Source organism: Corapipo altera, unplaced genomic scaffold (assembly GCF_003945725.1).
Source record: "Corapipo altera isolate COAL_440 unplaced genomic scaffold, ASM394572v1 46, whole genome shotgun sequence".
In the NCBI taxonomy this organism is placed as follows: domain Eukaryota; kingdom Metazoa; phylum Chordata; class Aves; order Passeriformes; family Pipridae; genus Corapipo; species Corapipo altera.
In genome coordinates, this window is record NW_020884883.1 from 12881042 (window position 1) to 12901286 (window position 20245).

Genomic DNA, 20245 nt, shown 5'->3' on the forward strand with positions numbered 1-20245 from the left:
TAAAAACATATTTTGTGCAACACATTTAAGAGAAAAAAACCAAACCACAGACAGCTCTACAGGGTGGAGTTTTTAGCTGGTTACCTTCAGAGGCTGATTATCGTTATCATTAAACTTGGCAAAATGATTCAAAATAATTTTATTTCTTCCTTGAAATCTCACTGGATCCTGTGCTAACATCAAACTCAGGATGAATTCATAGGGAGCAATGAAAAACAATTTTGTAATTTATGAACAGAGAGCAGATCCATCCTTGAAGCATATGTACAAACACATGGCCATGCTCCAGTGTGAATTTCAAGCAAACAGTACATTTCACAAAAAACAGTCAGTTTGCTCATTTCTAGAGAACTGGCAGCAACTTCGACTTGCTGAAAGATCCAAAAAACATAATTTAAGTATTGTATTTAAAGTTAATCTAGCTAACAAAAACCAGGGATAAGCTTTCCTAGAGTAAAATTGTAAATCAGATGCAAATTGAAAATAGAAGTGGAACTTTAATGAAGTACAGTACTCCCCACTGCTGAGGAAGTTAATTTGATGGTTAATGACATTCATTTACACATGGCTTCATTTGCTCACTTCCTCCAGTGCAATGGCACTAGCTACCCTGTTGGCAGTTAGCAATCAGGAAGGAGGGTTTTTTTAAAAACTCATCTATCAGAGTGAGGAACAAACAAAAGAAAAAAAGGCGAATCAATGGGACTGACACTTCTGAATCATCCCCAGTGAGCAGTGGGAAGTTTTAAGCAGAAAGACTGAAACTTGAGTAAGTGTTTCTTTAAGGCAGATGGAAGTGAATCTAGGATGTTCTAAGGGTACCCAGTGGCCTGCCTGGTGGGGTGCCACATGGGCATATGGAGTCTATTGGTGAAGTACATTCAACCCATTGAAATAAGCCCAGCAACTTGTAGGAGTGGAGGAACAAAGAGAAGGAGTCCTACTTTTAGAGTTACAAATTCCCAGGCTTTTTTCAAGTCAGCCCAACCATGACATGCCCACTACAATTTTCTTCCAGCCATTCTGTATAAGCCCTTACAACACATTCAACAAAGCTGTGACCAAGCCCTTAGCTCTCTCTTGGCACAGATCAAATCAATAGCACAGCAAATAAATTACTGAGTCAACAAGGCAAATGGATTTATCACTATATTAACTGCCTGACTGTTGACTGTGCCCTACTTTATGCTTTTTCGATCATCTTCAGGTAATGAAGCTCCAACTTGCTTAGCTGCTTGGCTTCCCTACCAAAAAGGAATTTATTAATATCTCTGTGAATTACATAATTTTGGATTATTTTCCATACTTTATTATTTATTGCACATAGGGTGAACAAGAACCTACTGGAATAGAATTCCAGCATTTTAACAACAGCAGTTGAGGAGAACTTAGTTTCTTTACAGATGGTAAAATCCATGTTTTGTATGTTTTTTTATTTGAACAAAACAAAGGGAAGATTGAAAGACAGAAAAAAAACCCCTAAAAATGAGAAAGAGAAATACTTTTATTAGAGTATTATGAAAACAGTGTGCCATGCATATTTTGTTTCAAATTGTATGAACTGTAGTCTACTGAGATCAGATCAAACTACAGCATAAAAAGAGTGCATTTGTTTTCTCTGTACTCGGCAGAATTATTCACATTTGTTGTTTCATCAGATATTGTTAATATAATAAATCGCACATGTTACACTAACTGGCCTTTGCCAACATTCCCAAATTAGTCTTCAAAGCAACATCTAAATAATCTTCCACTATAAAGGGAAGAAAATGCTGAATATACAGTGCATTAAAAATAAGAGTGGCATCATAAATGTCTGCATGCACATTCATTTCTGCTAGCCCCTAGAGATCTTTCACTGCCAGGGCTCTGTAAATCCAAACTAGACCAGTGGTGATATATTTGCCCAGGAAGCCCTTGTTTTAAGTAATCTCATCTCTTTGATCAGCTGCAAAACTGCAAATCTAAAATCAACGGTGGCAGAACAAACTTTAGCAAACAAAGACTTGCCAAACAGGGCAGGTGCTGAGAAATATTAGGCTGCTGCTGTAGTGTTTAACTCCCTTACATGGTGATGAAAGAAACACTGCATGTGTCACTGAAGGCGATGATAATAAAACATAATGAAAATAATAATGAATTCCCACTGTATGTCTGCAACAGGCCCTGCTCTTGTTCATGCCAAATCAGCTACCACTTCAAATTATTCCTGCACGCAGGTGTTCTTGAGGTAAGAACAGCAATTCATGCTTTTTCTATATTCACACAAGTTAATATTAGAGCTGATTTATAAGGGAGAAGAAATTCAAGACTGCTATTCATGTTTGCTGGTAAATCCACCCCAGGTGACTGAAACAGTTACTATAACTGCCATCCCTACCACTCTACTCAAAGGGTTACTGTCCTGTATCAAGAATGGCTGAACAGAGCAGAAATTTGGCCCAAAACTACCACAATTCACAGCCCACTCTACAGTCAAAACTGGTGACAGTTTCTGAATATGAGAATCTCATATTCACAACTTAAATATACTGTGCTCTGCATTCTGTGCTTCACAAGCACCTGTCTCTTTGAGACAGTGAAATCAGTTGCAAGGGCTATCTATAGCTCTCACCTAACCAGATGCATGCACAAATGCACCAGTGTTTGAATTTTGAAAACTCAGGATAGGATGTTTTATTTCATATCCAATTCTCACTGTAAATATCAAAGAAAATAAATAAAAAATTGTATCATATCCATGCAAAAATATTAAATTTATGGGTAATATTTTTATGAAAGAAAAATACTTCTGTGATTTAGATGCATAATCATCACAGACAGGAGTCGTCCACATAGGAGTAAGAGTCATTGCACAAAAGTGAAGCTGAGCAGGAGTATTTCACCTAAATCTTGTAGATTTGGGCTCTTAATTGTCCAAGTACTCTTTAACATCAGCGTTGAAGTGAGGAGAGGCAAATCCTACCAGACAAAGAATCTGTTCAAAACCAGGTATCCGAGGAAAATGGGGTGAATGAAAATCAGGAGATCGGTAACTTGACAGTATCTTCATCTGACTGAGGTGACCTGCTGAGCCAGCATATCTGTCTTCTAGGTTCTTAAAACAACAGAGAAAAACATGTATTTTTTTAATATTTTCACTGAAGCTAAAATTTTAAGTGATGCTTTGAGCGTAACTGGGACACTTCAGACTACCACATTGAATTTAAAAAATCCAGGAAAAGTTCCTAACAACTAGTCCTTGAACAAATGCACCACGGGATGATTATTTTTCATTCCTGGCATGATTTTGGCCTCTGTCAGCATTTTCCCAGATAGTTCCTAAACACAGATACCGTGTCAGAAATTGCCAGGAATCTATCCCAAAAAGTAGTTTGGATGTCGACACCTTGTTGTGGAAGATAAAGAGCATTCAAGAATACTGATGCAAACTGTGATATTCCAGCTGGCCTCAGTTCCGGGGGCAACCCAAGCACATCTAAATTAGTGATAGCCTTAGAGTAACTGAAGTAAAGCACTGAGAAGTACTAGGATTGCCTATAAATGGACACACACTGGAGCATTACATCCAGTTCTTGTTTCCTCTTTTCACAAAAGAGGTAAAAAATTGGCAAGGATGTGGAGGAGAGCCACAGAAATTATCAGAAACCTTGGAAGAGAGACTTGAAATAAGAGATTAAAGGGGTTCAGTCTGTTGAGTTTAATAAAAACATCCAGCGATGAGTTCAGTGATTACAATGTGCAAGTGTCATCACAGGGAGAAAATACTGAGCGGCCACAGCAGCACTCTCATCTCACACAAAAAGGCATAATGAGAGGTGAAAGCTGGAAGTGAAAGCCAGACAAACTCAGGCAAGAATCAAAACACATATTTTTAAGAGTGAGGGTGATAACCATTGGGCTGCATTTCCAAAGGAAGTGGTGGATTCTCCCAACTACTGATGGCTTCAGATCTAGACTGGACGTTGTTCTAGAAGATAAGCCTTAGCCAAACACAAATTGCTGGACTTGACATAGGCTAACTGGGTTAAATTAAATGGCTTGTGTCATTCAGGAAGTCAGACTAAATAATCTAAGGGCCTTTTCTGGCTTTAAAAAAATCTATGGATCTATAAAATGCAACTGTGTAACTATGTATTCTAGTCCAAGAATAACACGTTTTGATAAAATAAAATTTCCATAGTCCAGTGTTATGCTACCAGACACAATTCCAAGAGATCAGACTATAGTTATAAAATTGGAAATGAATAAAGCATGATGACGTGGTGATGTTAATAACAATACCAATTCCCCATGTGTTTACAGGGTCAGTCCATAAAAATTGAAGCAAAGTCAGGGGAATTTTAGCACTATAAAATTATTAAGAGAAAATACGCTTCAGCTTTCCAGACCGGTCTCTGAATGTCACGGATGTAAATTGAAAAATCACATCTATCCTATTAACACTTGATGGAGGATGGGGCATTTTTTTGGCTATGCTCATTCCACTCACTTATGGAGTTAGAGGGTGTCAGCCTAAGCACTGAAATTCAATCATCTGCCCTATTCAATAGTTCAAGCAGTTCTTGGTATGGTTTTGGCTCTGGTCTGAAACAACTCTTCGCATCATTCAGGAGTCAGTATGGGCCAAGGACACTCCTAGAAAGCCACTTGCATGTACCTACGCCTCTTCTGGGAGTGAAAATAATATGGTAACATGAACATTGCTGCACCATCCCATTCAGCCTGTGGTTAAGGAAATAGGTCCTGGCACCAAATGCCTAGCAATACAGATGCAGCCAGTGAGTTCAGAGTGTCAGCTGCTCTGCAGGAAAAGGGTTAAGCTCTCAGTTCATTCCCTATCTCTGCTACAAAAATATTTACATTGTATATATTTTAATTTAACATATGAATTATATTGCTGTATCTCTAAGGAAAATCAGCACTTTCTAAACTGTTCAACTGCAAATTGAACCATAGCATTAACTATTTGAAGTGATCTATCAAGGCCAGATCCAATTAAAAGCCAGAAGTGAGTACAAAGGGTGACTCAATACTCTCATTCTAGATCTTTAGACCTGAGAGTAGAATTTGAATCCAAAATAAGAAACCTATCAGGCACGTAGAGTTAGACACTGTGGACAAGTCACTCAAAACACATTAAGAAGGGAGCCATTACATTATCTTGAGCATAGAAGAGCATCAGAATACCAACCTCTCTCTGGAATTTAAGGGAATGCCTCCATTTACTCATAGCTTGGGATTTGCTTCTCAAGGCATAATCATCTGGTTATTTTGCTTCCAGGTACAGCCACTCAAGGCTCTTGCTTTCATATTATAGCAAGAGAAGGAAGACTAACATTAATATGATAATGAAGTAGCTATATCTCTTTCCTGATAAATGGGAATATCCTGATCTGAAGACAATTTTGGCTCAGGTTAGGAACTAGGAGAGTTCCTTAACCACAAAGCTACTGGTTACAGCATACAGCTGTCCTGCAAAAGTTGCAGCCTTATTTCCCAGCAGGAAGAGAGGTTGAGAAGGGACCTTACAGGAGCAAACACAACTACATCAGGGCAAGGAGACCAATCTAGGGATGTAGTCCCCAGTGCTGTAGTCCCATCTGAGCTATGTGTAAGTGTTGAATTAAGTGGGCTAAAGCCCAAGTAGAACTGGAGTGAATAAAACCATGAAGAGAATGAAAAGGAAACATCAAACTCAACGAAAATGCTTAATATAGGTAAAGGCACAATGAATTTGGCATGTCCCTTTCCTTAATGTTGTTCTAATTTTAAACAGCCTATTGTACTGTGCTGTTGATAGCCTTGTGTGAGCCATCCAGGGTTCAGCCAACTCAGCTGCATGATCAGTAAAGAGACAATGCTACCACACACAGGGTTATTTGGATTAGTGAATACCATACGTAAGTAAATCATCTGCCAGATGGCATCAGAAGAAAGCTGCAACTCTCTCACTTTCATTTCCACAGCAGCAAACAATGTTCCGTGTTTAAAATAAACTCTTCCAGATGAGCAAAAGATAAACTTTGTGGTGCTTTTTTCTTGGTCTTCCCTTTGACTTCAGCTTTTTTTCTTAAAAAAAAAAAGGAAAAAAAAAAAAAAAGAAGAAACCTCCACCTACTCTGATTGAGCTACATTAATGAAAAATCCCAGTTTAGACCACCGCAGTACAAAGCTGTCCCTCTAGGCAGCATCAAAATTCCACGCTATTTACTGAACAAAAGGCAAAAATGAAACACAATATTTTCATTCATCAAGTTCTGTCAACAGAATCCTTAAAAATGAACACCTACCACATTAAACCGTTTCCTGTAATTTTATGGGTTTTCCACAGTGAAGAACTGTGTCGCTTTGATGAAACATGGATGTTTTCACATTTTACGCAGTTTTAACCCTTTTTTTTTAAAAATAGCAAGTATCTAGAATTAAATAAACAAACAGAAACCACCCCCAAAAAACCAAATGCAGAAACAATATAACCGTAATCAAAACTTTTCAATTATTCCTTACGAGTTTTCAAGTTGCCTCTGCTGTCTTACTGATGACAGCTCATCTCCTATTCTGTTCTATTGTCTCAAGACCCCAGTCTTAGCTATCCTAATACGATTAGTCCATAATATCATCTTGCTGCTATATAAAATAAGAAATTATGATTTTTGAAATTTTCACCTACAGTAAAATTTTATGAACAAATCCCTCCATAAAGCAGGTTTACATTTTTTTTTAGTATCTGTGGTGATGCATCTGAGACATATTTAGGCCTCTGAAGATTTGAAGGAGGGCAGACTGAAGGAAAACGATGCTTTGGTCTTCTTTTTCTTTCCAAGTATTTTCAAAGCCAGGTGAAGTGTCAAGCAACCACAACTATCAATGACTTCAACTGGACCTGTAGGATCTCAGCCTTTCAGAAGAGCAAATGGGTTTTACTGAAGCAGTTTTCAATTTACCATGTTTTAGTCATGGGATACTCCTACAGTGCTGTATATAACAGGCCTTCAGGGCAGGCTGAAGTCTAAAATACCTATCCATGTACACTAGAGAAGCTGTTTCTGTCTGTAAATGAGTATACAAAATGATACCACTTACTTGTTGCAGTGCATGTAGGTTCTGAGCCTCCAGGTGGGTCACTTGCCTTTTTGCAGATGCTGCTCATGACCCTTTTCTTGAAGCATCTAGAAAGTCCCTGGCATTGCTTGTCTCAAGGGAAGATGGCATTTGGAGAGTGGGTGGTCATGCAGTGACTTAGGAGGACTCGGGACATTGACCTACTGTTGGGGAAAGTTGAAACAGGGCTTAGATAGACTGAAGTAACATCATCAGACTGCAGTCTAGGTGGCAAACTGGCAGACATCCCAACAACTGCAGAGATGGGCTAACACTCCTTTGGGGAAAAAACACTCACATTTCTGGAAAATGTCACAGGATATTTAATATATACATAACATTGCTACTGCCACCCCTAACTCACCCCCATAATTCCACAATTTGTGAAGTATTTCTTGAAAAATGCCATACATACACAGAAGTGCATAAAGCCTCATTCATCAAGCTTGAATGAATCATCATCCAACTGGCTGTAAGGGATCCACTGCCCAAACCTAAAGCTGGGAGATCAAGATCAGCAAAATATTTAGGTAGCTGACTCCCAGTGCTTTTAGTGAGATCATGATTCCAGACTGCTTGCTTTGGCCATTCAGCAGATGGCGAGAAAAGGTCAGCACCTTGCTGAAGTGATTATTAGAGATTTTGAGCATGTGACATCCTCCTGAATCTTTCATGGCTAATAAGCTATTGATTCTTTCCCTTATGCAGACTAATTAAGTTCCTTGCACAGTACCTGATCATTCTTCAATGTAGCAAGAATGGCCTATCAACCTTGTTAGGTGGTCAGTGTGCCAGGCTTCCCCCAAAAAGGCAGTTAGGAAAGTACTCTTTTCTCCATGTTACATAGGACATTTGGAATTAATTAACTATTCAAATTAATTTCTCTGATCTGAATCCAGTTACGACAGGTGTGAGACTGTTAGTGGTAGCTAAAGCAGTAAGTCTTGAGGGAGGTCGTCATTTTCTGTTATGAGAAATAGCAGCACCATTCTGGGACAGATCAAAAATAATAATTCAACTGTGGAGGCCTCCTGGATCGTTTTGCAAGTCAATTGCTCTCTAAATGATTAGTTTGGAAAATGTTATGTGAAAAAGAGAACAGGCCTTCCATTTTAAAGTTATTTGCATGACTCTTGCAAGTTGTTTATTTTCTTTATAGCCTTAGGTGGAAAAAAATTAAGTGTGCTTGAAGTGGGAATTATCCACATTTTTCAGCAAAAGCATAATCACACTGCACATTCACAGGGCTCAGGCTTTGAAGCCTGTGAAGTATTCGCTTAGTAGGAAGCTTAGGCAAAGCAGCCAACCACTGAAGAGAGGAGAGTTTAAATACTTCTGTTTTTATTGCATCATGGAAAAAATGCTCATTTATCTCATTAAGATGGAGAATTTTTACTGGAGAACCCCCATTGGGTTTATAAGCTTGCCTCCTGTGCTGACTGGAGTAACTGAAAGAGCAGAGTTGTCCCTTTGCCTGGGGATAGATGTTGGCCTTTGTGGCAAGTTAAGGAAAGTAAATTGGTGACATATTTTTTTTAAAAAGTACCTAAGTCTCCCTTGGCTTAAACAGATGTGGCATATAAACTAAATACATGCAACAGCAATTTAGTTCACTTGCAGAAACCTCAGCTATAATAGCTACATATGTGCAGAGAGGACTGGCTCATACCTAGGGCCTTTGACCGAGAATCAAAACAAAGAAACAAACAAACAAACAAAAAGTAAATTTTTCTTTCTTAAATTCTTGATATGCCCATGAGTGAAATTCGTAACAGAGGTGCTTTCAAAAGCCAAAAGTGAATAAATGATACTGAAGCAGTTAAAAAGTGCTTCCCTGAAGACATCTGAAGCCTGTTTCTCTTGACCCTTACATGGAGACGCTTTCTCCCCAGCTGTCTGTGTGTTCTCCAGCTGCAAAAGCAGACAGTGGGTATTGTATACCTGGATGTGGCTCTAAGCAGCTGAGCTCAGCACCGATCTCAAGCCTGACAGCTCTGTCCCCAGCCCAATGCCTCATCACATACCACAGCAGCACAGCAGTCAGTGACGTTCCTGTGCTAACAACCCTCAGCTCCTTGGTAAATCACTGACAGCTCTGCCTGTCTGTCTTTTAAAATGAGAGATTAAATTGCACCTGCATATGTGTTTGCATACACATACACTCTCATAAACCAATTCTAAAATAAGCCTTTTAGAATGCAGTTATTCTGCGATGTTGTTGCCATACAAAATGTGACCACTGAGATAAGGGGTCACCTTGAAGCATTTCTACCCATTGCTGAGACTGGCCAAAGGCTCCAGTGGGGAACGTTTGCAAATAGTCAGAGTTAATCTCTGCTGTGGCCCTCCACCTCCCAGCTATGGCAGGCCAGATGCACTTCCCCTGTGAAAAGCAAGGGAAGGGTTACATCCTCAGGAGTCACTGTGCCCTGTATACATCCCAGCCTGCTTTCAAATCCCCTGGGTACAAGTCCGGAGCACTGGCCCAGCACTGCTGGTGGACTCACAATCAAACACCCAAATTCTAACAATTTATGTAAGATAGCTGAAGGTACATTTTGGGTTTGGAAAAAGTTGCCTTGTAACATTTATGTTTATCAGAGACTTCAACATCTTAAACTCAGCTGTGGCTTCCTTAACTGCATTTATATATCCGTAGTTAGATATCTGTACTTCCATATCTGTAAGGTACTTGCCAGCAATGTGGTCAGTGTCTGCAGCTGCCAACGAAAGCTGCATTGCTTTGCCTGATATTCCTCGTTGCTGTCTTCCTCTTTCACCCTTATTTTAAAAACTTTAATTATTCATGAGAAATAAGTTTAATATGAGGAGAGTGGTGCTCATAGGGTGGTGATGACGGAAAGAGGCAATTGGAATGCAAGTTTTATCTGCATGCTCTTGATATAAATTGGTTATACAACAGTAATATAGAGAGCTTGCCACATCATTCTGGAGGCACTGTTATACTGGGGTGAAGAGTGAAGGTGCTGGTCTCTTAGTTTACCCTCTACCACCTCCAAGAGGAGTCATTCAGCTGACAGTTCTCAAATCATACACATATATCTGAGTTTACTGAGCTCATATAGAGAGAGGAGAGGGGAGGGGAAGGGACGAGAGGGGAGGGGAGGGGACGGGAGGGGAGAGGAGAAGTTACTTCCTCAGCCAAAATGCTTGGTTCTAATCTAGACTGAGTAAGCATTACTCAGAAGGGCTATTCTTCGGTTTCACGCTTAGATTTTGCAAGATCTGTTGACCTGTGAGGTCTCCAGTTCCTACACGCTACTTGAATGACAAAGTCATCACATGCACATTAACAGCAGTCTCAAGGGAGCAGTCAAAGCTTTCTAGTCCACAGCAGTTAAATGACTCTCAACCTTGAAAGCGACATATTTCAGGTGCTGAAAAAGCCTACCTTTCTGTAAGTCCCTAATGATCCATCCTTTTAAATTGTTTTCAGGTAATATCAATTCATTAATATTCCATTAAGGCTTCATTAATGATTACCCTACTCTGGAACAAGGACTGTACTTTAGTTATGATTACAGGAATGTAATCCCTTTCTGACAATGGTTCTTATTTCCACAATGTTTCAAAAGAATATAAGAACAAATACCTGTTAGATGTATGAAGGATGGCCTCTTACACACAACTGGGGCTTCCTATTCTGCATCTCTCATTTCAGTACAAATCTACTTTTGCTGCTTTGAAGGCAAGTGTACATTTTATTTTGGTTATTCAGTCTAAAAATTATGTATCTCTCTGCTCCTCAGGCAGTTTCAGTGCAGTTCTTTACTACAGTATTTTCATCTTCTCCATTCTCCACCTTTGTATCCAAGGCTTTCCTTGGAAGAGGTATACACATTTCAGCAGAGAAACAACACAGTAGTGTTCCTTTAATATTTCTTTACTATTGAAACACAAACCCAGGTTTGGCTCAGCTTCTCTGGATCTCTTTATAGACAAGTTAATGTTAATGAACTTTTCATTCTTCAGCTACCTGTTAAAGGTGCTGCGTGCAACCATTTATGAGTATTTAAAATGAAAATGTGAAATGCAACACTGATGATCAAAACAGGACTTCTCTGAGCACAACTCCCTCTGGCATCACTTAGAGAACTTTGTTAACACTCAGAGTATGTTTTGACAACACATCCACCTCTACACCTTGTCTTACAGTGAGCAGTTCAAAGCTCAACATGTTACATGATTTTAAAAACCTGCTCTGCTTTGTAGCTTGCCTTCTGATTTTCTGGAATGCTGCTTTCTGCCCTACCCAAGTCACTTGCCCAGCACTCAAATCTTGCTAGTAAAGGGTAAGGCAAGCTCAAGTCCATTCCACTGTGGAAACCCTAAAATATGCTGAGTTTGAGTAAACAATCAGAGAAAGAATCTAAAAAATTTAGTTGGTTGCCACCTGAGGGGCAGAACCGATGTATTTATACGTAAACGCTACTGAATATATTTCTTATTATTGATTCTCCTTTAAGTAATATTAACATAGATCACTCTAAATCATTCTTCCATATTTATACTAAATTTATACTATTTAACTACTAGAATTTTTTAGTAATGTAGAGCAAAACAAAAAGACATAAACATCAATACAAACCCCTAAGTTACGTGAATTCATGCAATATCCATGTATTTGTTTGCAGCCCATTTTATTTCTACCAACCTCACACGACAGACTCCCTAAACCAACACAGGTTCATCTTCTGCTTTAATACAAGGCTGCTGTATTGAGGCTGCTGGTTTCTGATACATCTCCCACAATGAAAGAATGAATGCTGTCTTTTTTTACAAGATTTTATTAAAGAATATTCAGTAGCTGTATGAGACAGATTTACAGAACATTATTTAGTTAAAGTGCCATCAGTCAAGGCAAACACACAAACTGAGATTCTTCGGTTTAATCTGGGTGAGGTCTTACAAACTTTGTATGCACACAATTCGTGCCATGCAAAGCCCTATAAAGACCATAATACATCTTGCAACTATCCTTTTAATGAAAACCAAGATTTCAAGAAACAGCAAGTTCAGTACACATGAAAATAAAAATACAGCTTGCACAACCAACTGTACTTACACACTGAACAGCAGCAACACCACTAAAAATAGCTGACTTTGTGCTTCACAGCAGAACTGCACACGGCTCAACAGTTCTGTTTACTGAACCATCGAGCTGTCAAGCCTTTGAACAGAACTCAGAGGCCTCAACAATTACAGTGCAAGATATCAGTAAAATTCTTTATTCCATTTATTACTCTGATGGCTCATAAAAAGACGATAATTCTATTATTAGGACTTATTTTCACATTTTTTACAGAAGTGTTTCACCATCAGTACCTTGCATTTTCCAGGCTGACTACAAGTAGTGGAACATGAGAAATATGCATATATATTGCAAAACACAGTTCTCTTTAGTTTTTATTTGTAAAACATGAGTTTCCAAGCAGATTTAACGAGAAATTGTATTCACACCCACAAACTGTATTTCAGACTTTTGTGAATGCCTATCTCTGTTGAAGATTGTCTTTTATTTCAAAACAGTTCCAACATAAACCACTCCCTTATTTCATACTTATTGAGCAACATACTCTGTATTCCCATAGCATTTCAAGTGAGAATTTCACTTTTGTAAAAATGCATTGCATAGTTATCTGCACTCTGTTTTGCAGACACCCCCTGGCACTTACTTCAATAAGCCAACCATCACTTCACTGATATCCCACAATTTTCTTGCAACCAAGTCATCCATGGCTTTGGGCAGGAGTTCTTCCTCTTTGCAGTCTCCAAAATATTTTCCTGTCACGCCTTCAACATCAGGAGAAGAGGCCAAATAAATAGAAGTCTGGGCTCCTTCCAGAGGTGTTTTGAAGAAAGCCCATGACACCAAGTTGAACAGGGGTTTGGCCAGCAAAGGAATATTCACGTGTCTGCCTAGATTTGTTCTGACAATCCCAGGATGGAGAGAGTTGACGGTGACTCCTGTGCCTTCCAACCGACGGGCTAGCTCCCTCGCAAATAATATATTAGCCAGTTTACTTCGACTGTAACAAAAGCTTTTATTGTAACTTATTTCACTGTTCAAGTCTTCAAAGTTGATCTCTCCATATTTGTAAAGCTTTGAGGATACTACAACAACCCTGCTCGGAGCAGAATTTTTGAGGAGGCCCAGAAGAAGGTTGGTGAGCAAGAAGTGACCCAAGTGGTTTACACCAAATTGCATCTCAAAACCATCCTCCGTCTTCATGTACGGACACTGGAATACCCCTGCATTATTTATCAGAACATCCAGCCTTGACTCCTCCTTTAAATGTGAAAGAAAAAAATCATTCAGTTTTAGAATTGTCACGAAAAACATATTATTGCACTTCATATTTCTCACTGGCCGTTGTTAGAAAGAAAAAATTTCATTCCTAGTTTTCTGAATTGTAACTTTCTGATATTCTCTTAAAGCATTGCTGAAAAAAAACCTCTAAGTTGAACTACCCCTAAAGTGAGTACTTGACCTCAGTAAGATGCACGTACATGAGAGCAGGTTTGTAGCAACTTTTAAAGAAAGCAGAGAACACAACCATCTGCTTCTCCAGGAGCAGCTTCTTCTGTAACAATTCAGTGATAATTTACCTTTGTAATGTATTTTTTTCCCCCTCTAAAAAAATAACCTGTCTATTGCACTGCAAAAGGACACATTAATTTATGGCAAACGTGTTACAGCAGAGGGGTCTACTGAGCAAAAGACATGCAAACATGGAACACAATGTGTTAGCTCAAAGAACTTAACCTCAGGGCTGAAGAGGAACCATTACATTGTAGACCCACTATCTTACTGGGATGATGTCATGAAAAACTTTTCAAAACAATGTTCTAATGATTTTAAACACTTATCTTACTTTAGAACCAGCACATGTCATTGTGCTCCTTGGTGGCAACTATGGAGCAGGACTCATAGAAAAGTAGTACTCATGTTTCATACAATTTGAGTCCAACAGGTCTACTCAAGAACTAAGGAACCAAAGCTTGAAATATCTATGAGGTGCTCAGCACATGCTATTTGATGGATCAGTATTCTGGTTCAAGTCAGTAAACAGACTTGAGGACATACGTCGCACTCTACAGAATCAGGGGATACAAGGAATTAACAGAGAGTGGTATGGATAATTTAAATACATGCATCATGCACTTCATGCTCCAGAATCCACTCAAAAATTAAGAGCTCTCTGGTTTACCCAAAACGAACTTTTAAAAAAAATACAGATTAAAGTAAGCTGCCTAAATAAGCTCTGAATTCAACACTTTCACCCACCTCTGACAAAACACTGTGAAAGCATCATTTATGCTTGCATGAATCAGAGGCAAATGTATTCACTTTCTCTAGAAAGTGAGTTCTCTTTGCTATTAATTTTTTTAAGCCCAATGCAGGGACTGGAAGGCAAGCTGAGATAATTTTGGGCCACTTTGATGACAAAAATAGAGAACCTCATAAATGAATTCTGTACTATTTGCCTTTTATTTTACTGCCATTAGCAGCAATGATACAAAGAGAGCAAAACCCAAATCTGCACTTGGCATTCAGTTAAAGGTGCTGGCATTTGATCACTCAAAACTTCAAGTACTTCAATTTCAGACTGATTTCTGTGGGCCTTGAGGCTGCTCAGTATTTCATATAATTGGGTCCCTGAGGCATGATCCAAAGAGTGTCAAATTCACTTCTCCTCTTCACCCAAAGGGACACAATGGTCACAATCACCAAAGCAGGACAGTAGTGATCAAGTACTGACTGTACTTTTGCTTACTGAAGTGATCTCTCTTTAAAGAAACATATCTGACTGGAGGATTCATTTTGCAAGACTTAACACTTCAAGAAGCAAGACTTCTACGTGTGCCATTTTCTGAAATTCCTACATTTAATAGGAGTAATGTGATCAATGCCAAACAGGCAGCTACTACAACCAAGTGCAGCAGAGTGCACCAAACATTGCTTTGATGGACAATGCCACTCCTTCCAGCCTCTGAGCTCATGTCCATTTTCTCCATTTTCCCATGGAACTCTCCAACATCTCAAAGTGTTTTAAGATGTAACCACTTTCAGCTGCTCAAAGTAAAGCTCCTACAAATAAGGCCAGTCAGTGGGAACGCAGTTTCCCCATCTTGCCAGTTTAAATCTTCTTTATGTCAAACAAAAACCAGAAGAATCCCCAAACAAACCTCCAAGTTAAGAGCTCCGAAAAGGACTCACAGATTAGGGAAGGTAAGTAACGTGGACTTGGGTGGAAAAGCTCTTGAAAGTATTTCTTGAGCTTGCATACCTTGTCACTCAGGTGCTTTTGGAATTATTTCAAAAATGCAAGTTAAAACAAGGGTCATCAAAACTCTGCAAAGAACACACTCTTTTCTTTACCCAATTCTCACTTAAGAGCTACTTGTACTGTCTTTAGCAATAAAGAGATGCTAACAAATTCACATTTTTTTCATATTTTGTACTTCAAAAGATATAATTCTTAGAAGTTAGTATGTTTTGGTTTTGGTGTGTGTTTATTATACATGTTTTATATCCTTTTGTGTATTCATGTTTTCCCATAAGACCGAAGCAAGACTAAACCCTATCAGTGGATTCATATATATGAATTTATGACTACAAAGTGTCCCAGCAGAAAATTTAAAACTTGACATTTAAGTTTTAGAAAAACCATTTGAAAATTAATGCAATAAAGTCCCTCTGTTTTTTCGCCTCTCACAACAGTATCTGAGCATCTTTCAAGTACTTAACAAGCACTTCTCTGAGCAGCAGCAGAATTTATTAAGCCTGGCTTCCCATGACTTCGCGTCTCATGGCCTGAGTAGCAGATAGATGTGGTGAGATCAAAGTCCCAAAAGATGCTTTCCATGGGATGAAATAATGCCTCCAACAGTGCCTCCCCCTGCTCTCTGGTGTCTAATAACACTGTCGAACTCATCTAGTGCCATTTCTGTCAGGCAAAGCAACTGGATGTCCCTGTTCTCCAAACTCAGATTTTCAGGAAATCTTCAGGAACTTGATATATTCAAAAATATCTATCGACTAGACTCAGTTGGTGGTGGTCAACAGATGTGAAATTCTTGGGGGCAGGGGACAGACAATCTGAGGAGGGGGTAGAACCACGTTTTGTGCATGTGAACAGTGCACTCATGAACTTCTATTTTTTTCTGGAGACAAAGCTGAGCTGTAACACCAATGTAAGGCAACAAAGGTTACGGGAGTTAAGAGAGAAAGGAAAACAAATCACTTATCTCACACAGAAACAAGCGCTTCCTTTCCAGAACTGAAAAGGTTTGGGATATTTTGAACTGGTACAGACCAAACCAGTAGGAACTTCATTCTTCCACGCGCTAATTCACGGTCAATTTGCTCACACCCTCCTCCCAGACCCAGCGCTGACCTCGGCGCCATCCCGTGCCCCCACGCCGAGGAACAGCCTCCTCGGACCTGGAACTCCAGGAGCCAACACGGAGCCCCGGGGCCGCCGCCAGCACGGCCCAGCCCGTGCCCTCCCCGGGGCTCCGAGACAGCGCCGTCCCCCCGCGGCCCCGCCGTACCTGCAGGACGCGGTGGCAGAAGGCGCGCACGGAGCGAAGCGAGGCCAGGTCCAGCTCCCGGACCACCAGCTCGCCCTCGCCCTCTGCCCGCTCGCCCACCTCGGCCCGGATCTCCCGGGCCGCCCGCTCGGCCCGCGCCCTGTCGCGGCAGCCCATGATGACGCGGGCCCGCATCCGCAGCAGCTCGGCCGCCGCGGCCCGGCCCAGCCCGCTGTTGGCGCCGGTGATGATGACGGTCTTGCCCCGCATGGAGCCCGCGGTGAGGGCGCGGGCCGTGCCCCGCAGCCAGCGCCAGGCGGCCGCCAGGAGCCCCGCGCCCAGCGCCAGCGCCGGCAGCGCCGCGGCCATGCCGGGCGGGAGGGCACTGCCCGGGCGGCGCGGCGCCTGCTGGGGTTTGTGGTCCGGGAGGACTGAGGGAGCCTGCGCTGTGCCCCTCGGTGGCGTAATGTAGCCGCAGCGAGTTTGCTGGTCAAAGGGAGATGCGGGGAGTGGCTGGTACGCCTGAACGAAAGGAGTGCTGCCGTTCAGAGGCACCTTGATAGGCTGGCGAGTTGCGCGGAGAGAAACCTAATGAGGTTCAGCAAGGGCAAATGTAGGGTTCTACACCTGGGGAGGAATAATCCCAGCACAGGCTGGGAGCTGACCTACTAGATAGCAGTTCTGCAGAGAAGGACCTGGAAGTCTTGGTGGGTGACAATTTGACCACGAGCCGGCAGTGTGCCCTGGGGGCCAGAGGGCCAGTGGTATCTTGTGGTGTATCGGGAAGAGTGTGGCCAGCAGGTTGAGGCTGTTTGGGGAAACGAGTAACAACTCGAGAAGAAAACCAGGAGCCTTTCATCAGCTTTCTTGTGACTTGTCTGGACGTGATAACCATCTGCAATAGTAACCTCCCCTGAGCTGTCACATGTGGGTGCTACATGCAGTGTTGTCACATTGCTGCAGTCTAGTCTAAGGTTTCATGACTTCAGCTCATGTTACAGCTGCAGAAACATCAGATTTTTCTGGGAGTATCCTTATGTCTTTTCTGGCTGCCTGTCACACTTCTCAGGCACCTTAAGGGCTGTATAGGCATGACATCTAAACACTCTGAATTTGCGGAGACTTCTATCTTTGTTTTCACCACAGAAAACTGTCTATTGGTTCTCAGCTCTTCATTGTGAGCATCATGGTTACACTAAAGGGTATTTTAGCCAGGCCACACCATCACATCTGCATGTGATGCAGATGGATTTTGGCATCCTTAACATGGTGTAAGAGCCATCTTGAGGTGTTCTTTGATATGCTCTTCTCACAGTAAATTGTATACTAGGTAGTGTTGGAGCCACCCCCACCTCTGCAGTCAAGGACCAGGAGAAAGGAACAATGGTCCCCAATCAAAATAGGAGAACCAGGAAACGCCCTGTTAGAGGAAGAGATTCGTTCTGTAAGACATCTGCCTGGTGGGAGGTGAAGAATCTGCTATTCATCATCTGGCAGTGGAGACTCTGGCAGTCACCTCTGACATACCTACTACTTCAGAACATGGTGAATGTGTTGGAGAGGTCACTGCCTTGAGGACCCTGCCTGGGTTTGTCGGTCATCAGTCCAGCCTTCAGTGCAAGCAGCATTGTGCTCAGGAGCTCATGGGTGACAGTGATCAGAAGCTGCTCATCAGCAGGGATGATGACATTCAGATGTTGTTCCCAGATACTCCTGAGCAGGACAACTAGAAATTATTATTTATTCTAAGACATTGATTTTCTTCACCAATTTCTCTACCCATCTATTGCACTTGAGGTTGTGTTTAGCAATACTGCAGGCCAATGAAAGTTACAGGATCTGGCAGATGATCCTCTTCAGGGTGTAGAAGCCCTCTGAATCCCAAGTCCTTAGAACAGATCATGATCCAAAACACATGTTGGAACACATGTGATGATGATCATTTCTGAATTTTCATCTGAAATATTTTGTTTCCTCTAGATGATTGTTTAACTATGCATGACATGACATGCTAGCCTGGAAACTGCAAGGGTGTCTTAGAGGTGTGAAGGAACTGGGGAACATGGATTTATTATGTCTTTATTAGTAGCTGGTGGAGGATATGTTCTTCTGTAAAAAAAAAATAAAAAAAATACAAAGTCACCTTCAGAATCTCATTTCTAATATTTTTGTCCATGGGGATTGGTAGCAGTAGGAGACATGCCCATTTGTCTTACCTGGACTCTTCACTGTGATGTGGTGCAGGAACCTGGAAGCTAAGGGAACAAAAACTGGCTTTGCCTGATAAAGTTCTTTTTCCACACAGAATTCATCTGTGTTATCATTAATCCTCTTCCAGGTTTTGCCTGGGATGACAGTTTCTTTTTCATAAGTCTGTCTCACAGTGTTGCAAACTGGATGATATACAGGACAGTCCTCTCTGTTCCCCTCTTTCTGTTGTTTTAACTGTGAATGGCTCAGGGTTATGAGGTGCCAGGGCATAAACTCACGGTATTCTCATGAGCGTGAGAAGCTAGACATTTTTTGTTGAGTTTTCTTGTTGTTGTTTGGTTGTTTGTTTTGCTTTGTGGACTGGAATGTTATTAAGAGACAATTCTCTTCTATGTCTACAAAAATAGAAAACACTTTCCCTCAGCTCCCATCCCATTTCAGAGAATTTCCTTGAAAAAGATTATTTCGGTCCACTAGCCAAGCTGTGCCTTGGAGCAGAAGAAAATAATTTTAACAGGCAGAGACTGCTTGGCAAGCCTGAGTCTCCCCAAACATCCAGATTAGTCTGGAAGGCACTTGTATGAACAAATGAGGCTCCACTCACCCACCATGCTGCCAGCTGGATATGCAGAGAAGCAGCCATCGAGCCTGGGACAGCTGCCTGTCAATTAAAAAGCAGCGTATAATCTGAACAAATATCTAAGGATATTTTGCTCAACTAACTTAAAGGAAGCAATTGTGGACCTTAGGATCAACTTCTGAACTTTAATGTCAATTTAAATTCTATGACTAAGAACGTAAATTCTACTGTGTACATTTAATATGTGAAGTTTTTTCATGTGTGCCTTAGTGCTGTCAGGATTGACACTGCAGGATGGAGTCCTCTAGTACTGCATGTACAGACCAAGAACTGGAAGCTCCTATGTCCTGGCCAGTAGGTTTCATTCTTGCTGTAGGTGCATGATTGATTGGAAATAAAGATAAACATAACAGACCAAATAATTCAGCTTCCAGTTTATTCACTGATTTACATGCTTACCCTGTCAGGCATGAGACTCACCTCTGGACTCCTACAGGGATCAAGGATCCCATTAGACTTTTTCAGTATCAAGACTTAGTTGTTCTGTTCAATGAGAGTCAAGTGCCAGCTTTATGTTTCCCACACCCAACCCCTGCTGGTCTAACAATGCATGGATGAAGAATGGCTAATCCATGTTCTGCTTCAACAAGGCAGGACCAGTCTTCCTGAAATTTGCAGCCATGCTTGTGTGGTAAAGGTACACACACAATTTATATTCCATAGCTAAGGAATATTTTTGAATTCCTTGCAGATTCTGAGCTCTCACATAAAAACATCTGCTAATAACATTTT

The 20245-nt window shown here is 41.0% G+C and overlaps 1 protein-coding gene across 1 annotated transcript; it reads right to left on the bottom strand.

Moving 5' to 3' along the window:
* Window positions 1–11894: 11894 nt before the first annotated feature.
* Window positions 11895–17031, bottom strand: LOC113946095 (retinol dehydrogenase 14-like). The gene is made up of 2 exons (XM_027641008.1): window positions 16684–17031; window positions 11895–13414 (listed from the first exon to the last, which is right to left on the bottom strand). Exons 1-2 carry the CDS (start codon window positions 17029–17031, stop codon window positions 12797–12799), a joined length of 966 nt encoding a protein of 321 aa, XP_027496809.1. The 3' UTR covers window positions 11895–12796.
* Window positions 17032–20245: the final 3214 nt, after the last annotated feature.

Coding starts and splice junctions, on each gene's coding strand:
- LOC113946095 (XM_027641008.1), bottom strand. CDS start 17,031: ATGGCCGCGGCGCTGCCGGCGCTGGCGCTGGGCGCGGGGCTCCTGGCG. Junction 13,415..16,683: donor TCTGCCACCGCGTCCTGCAG/GTACGGCGGGGC, acceptor TCACATTTAAAG/GAGGAGTCAAGGCTGGATGT.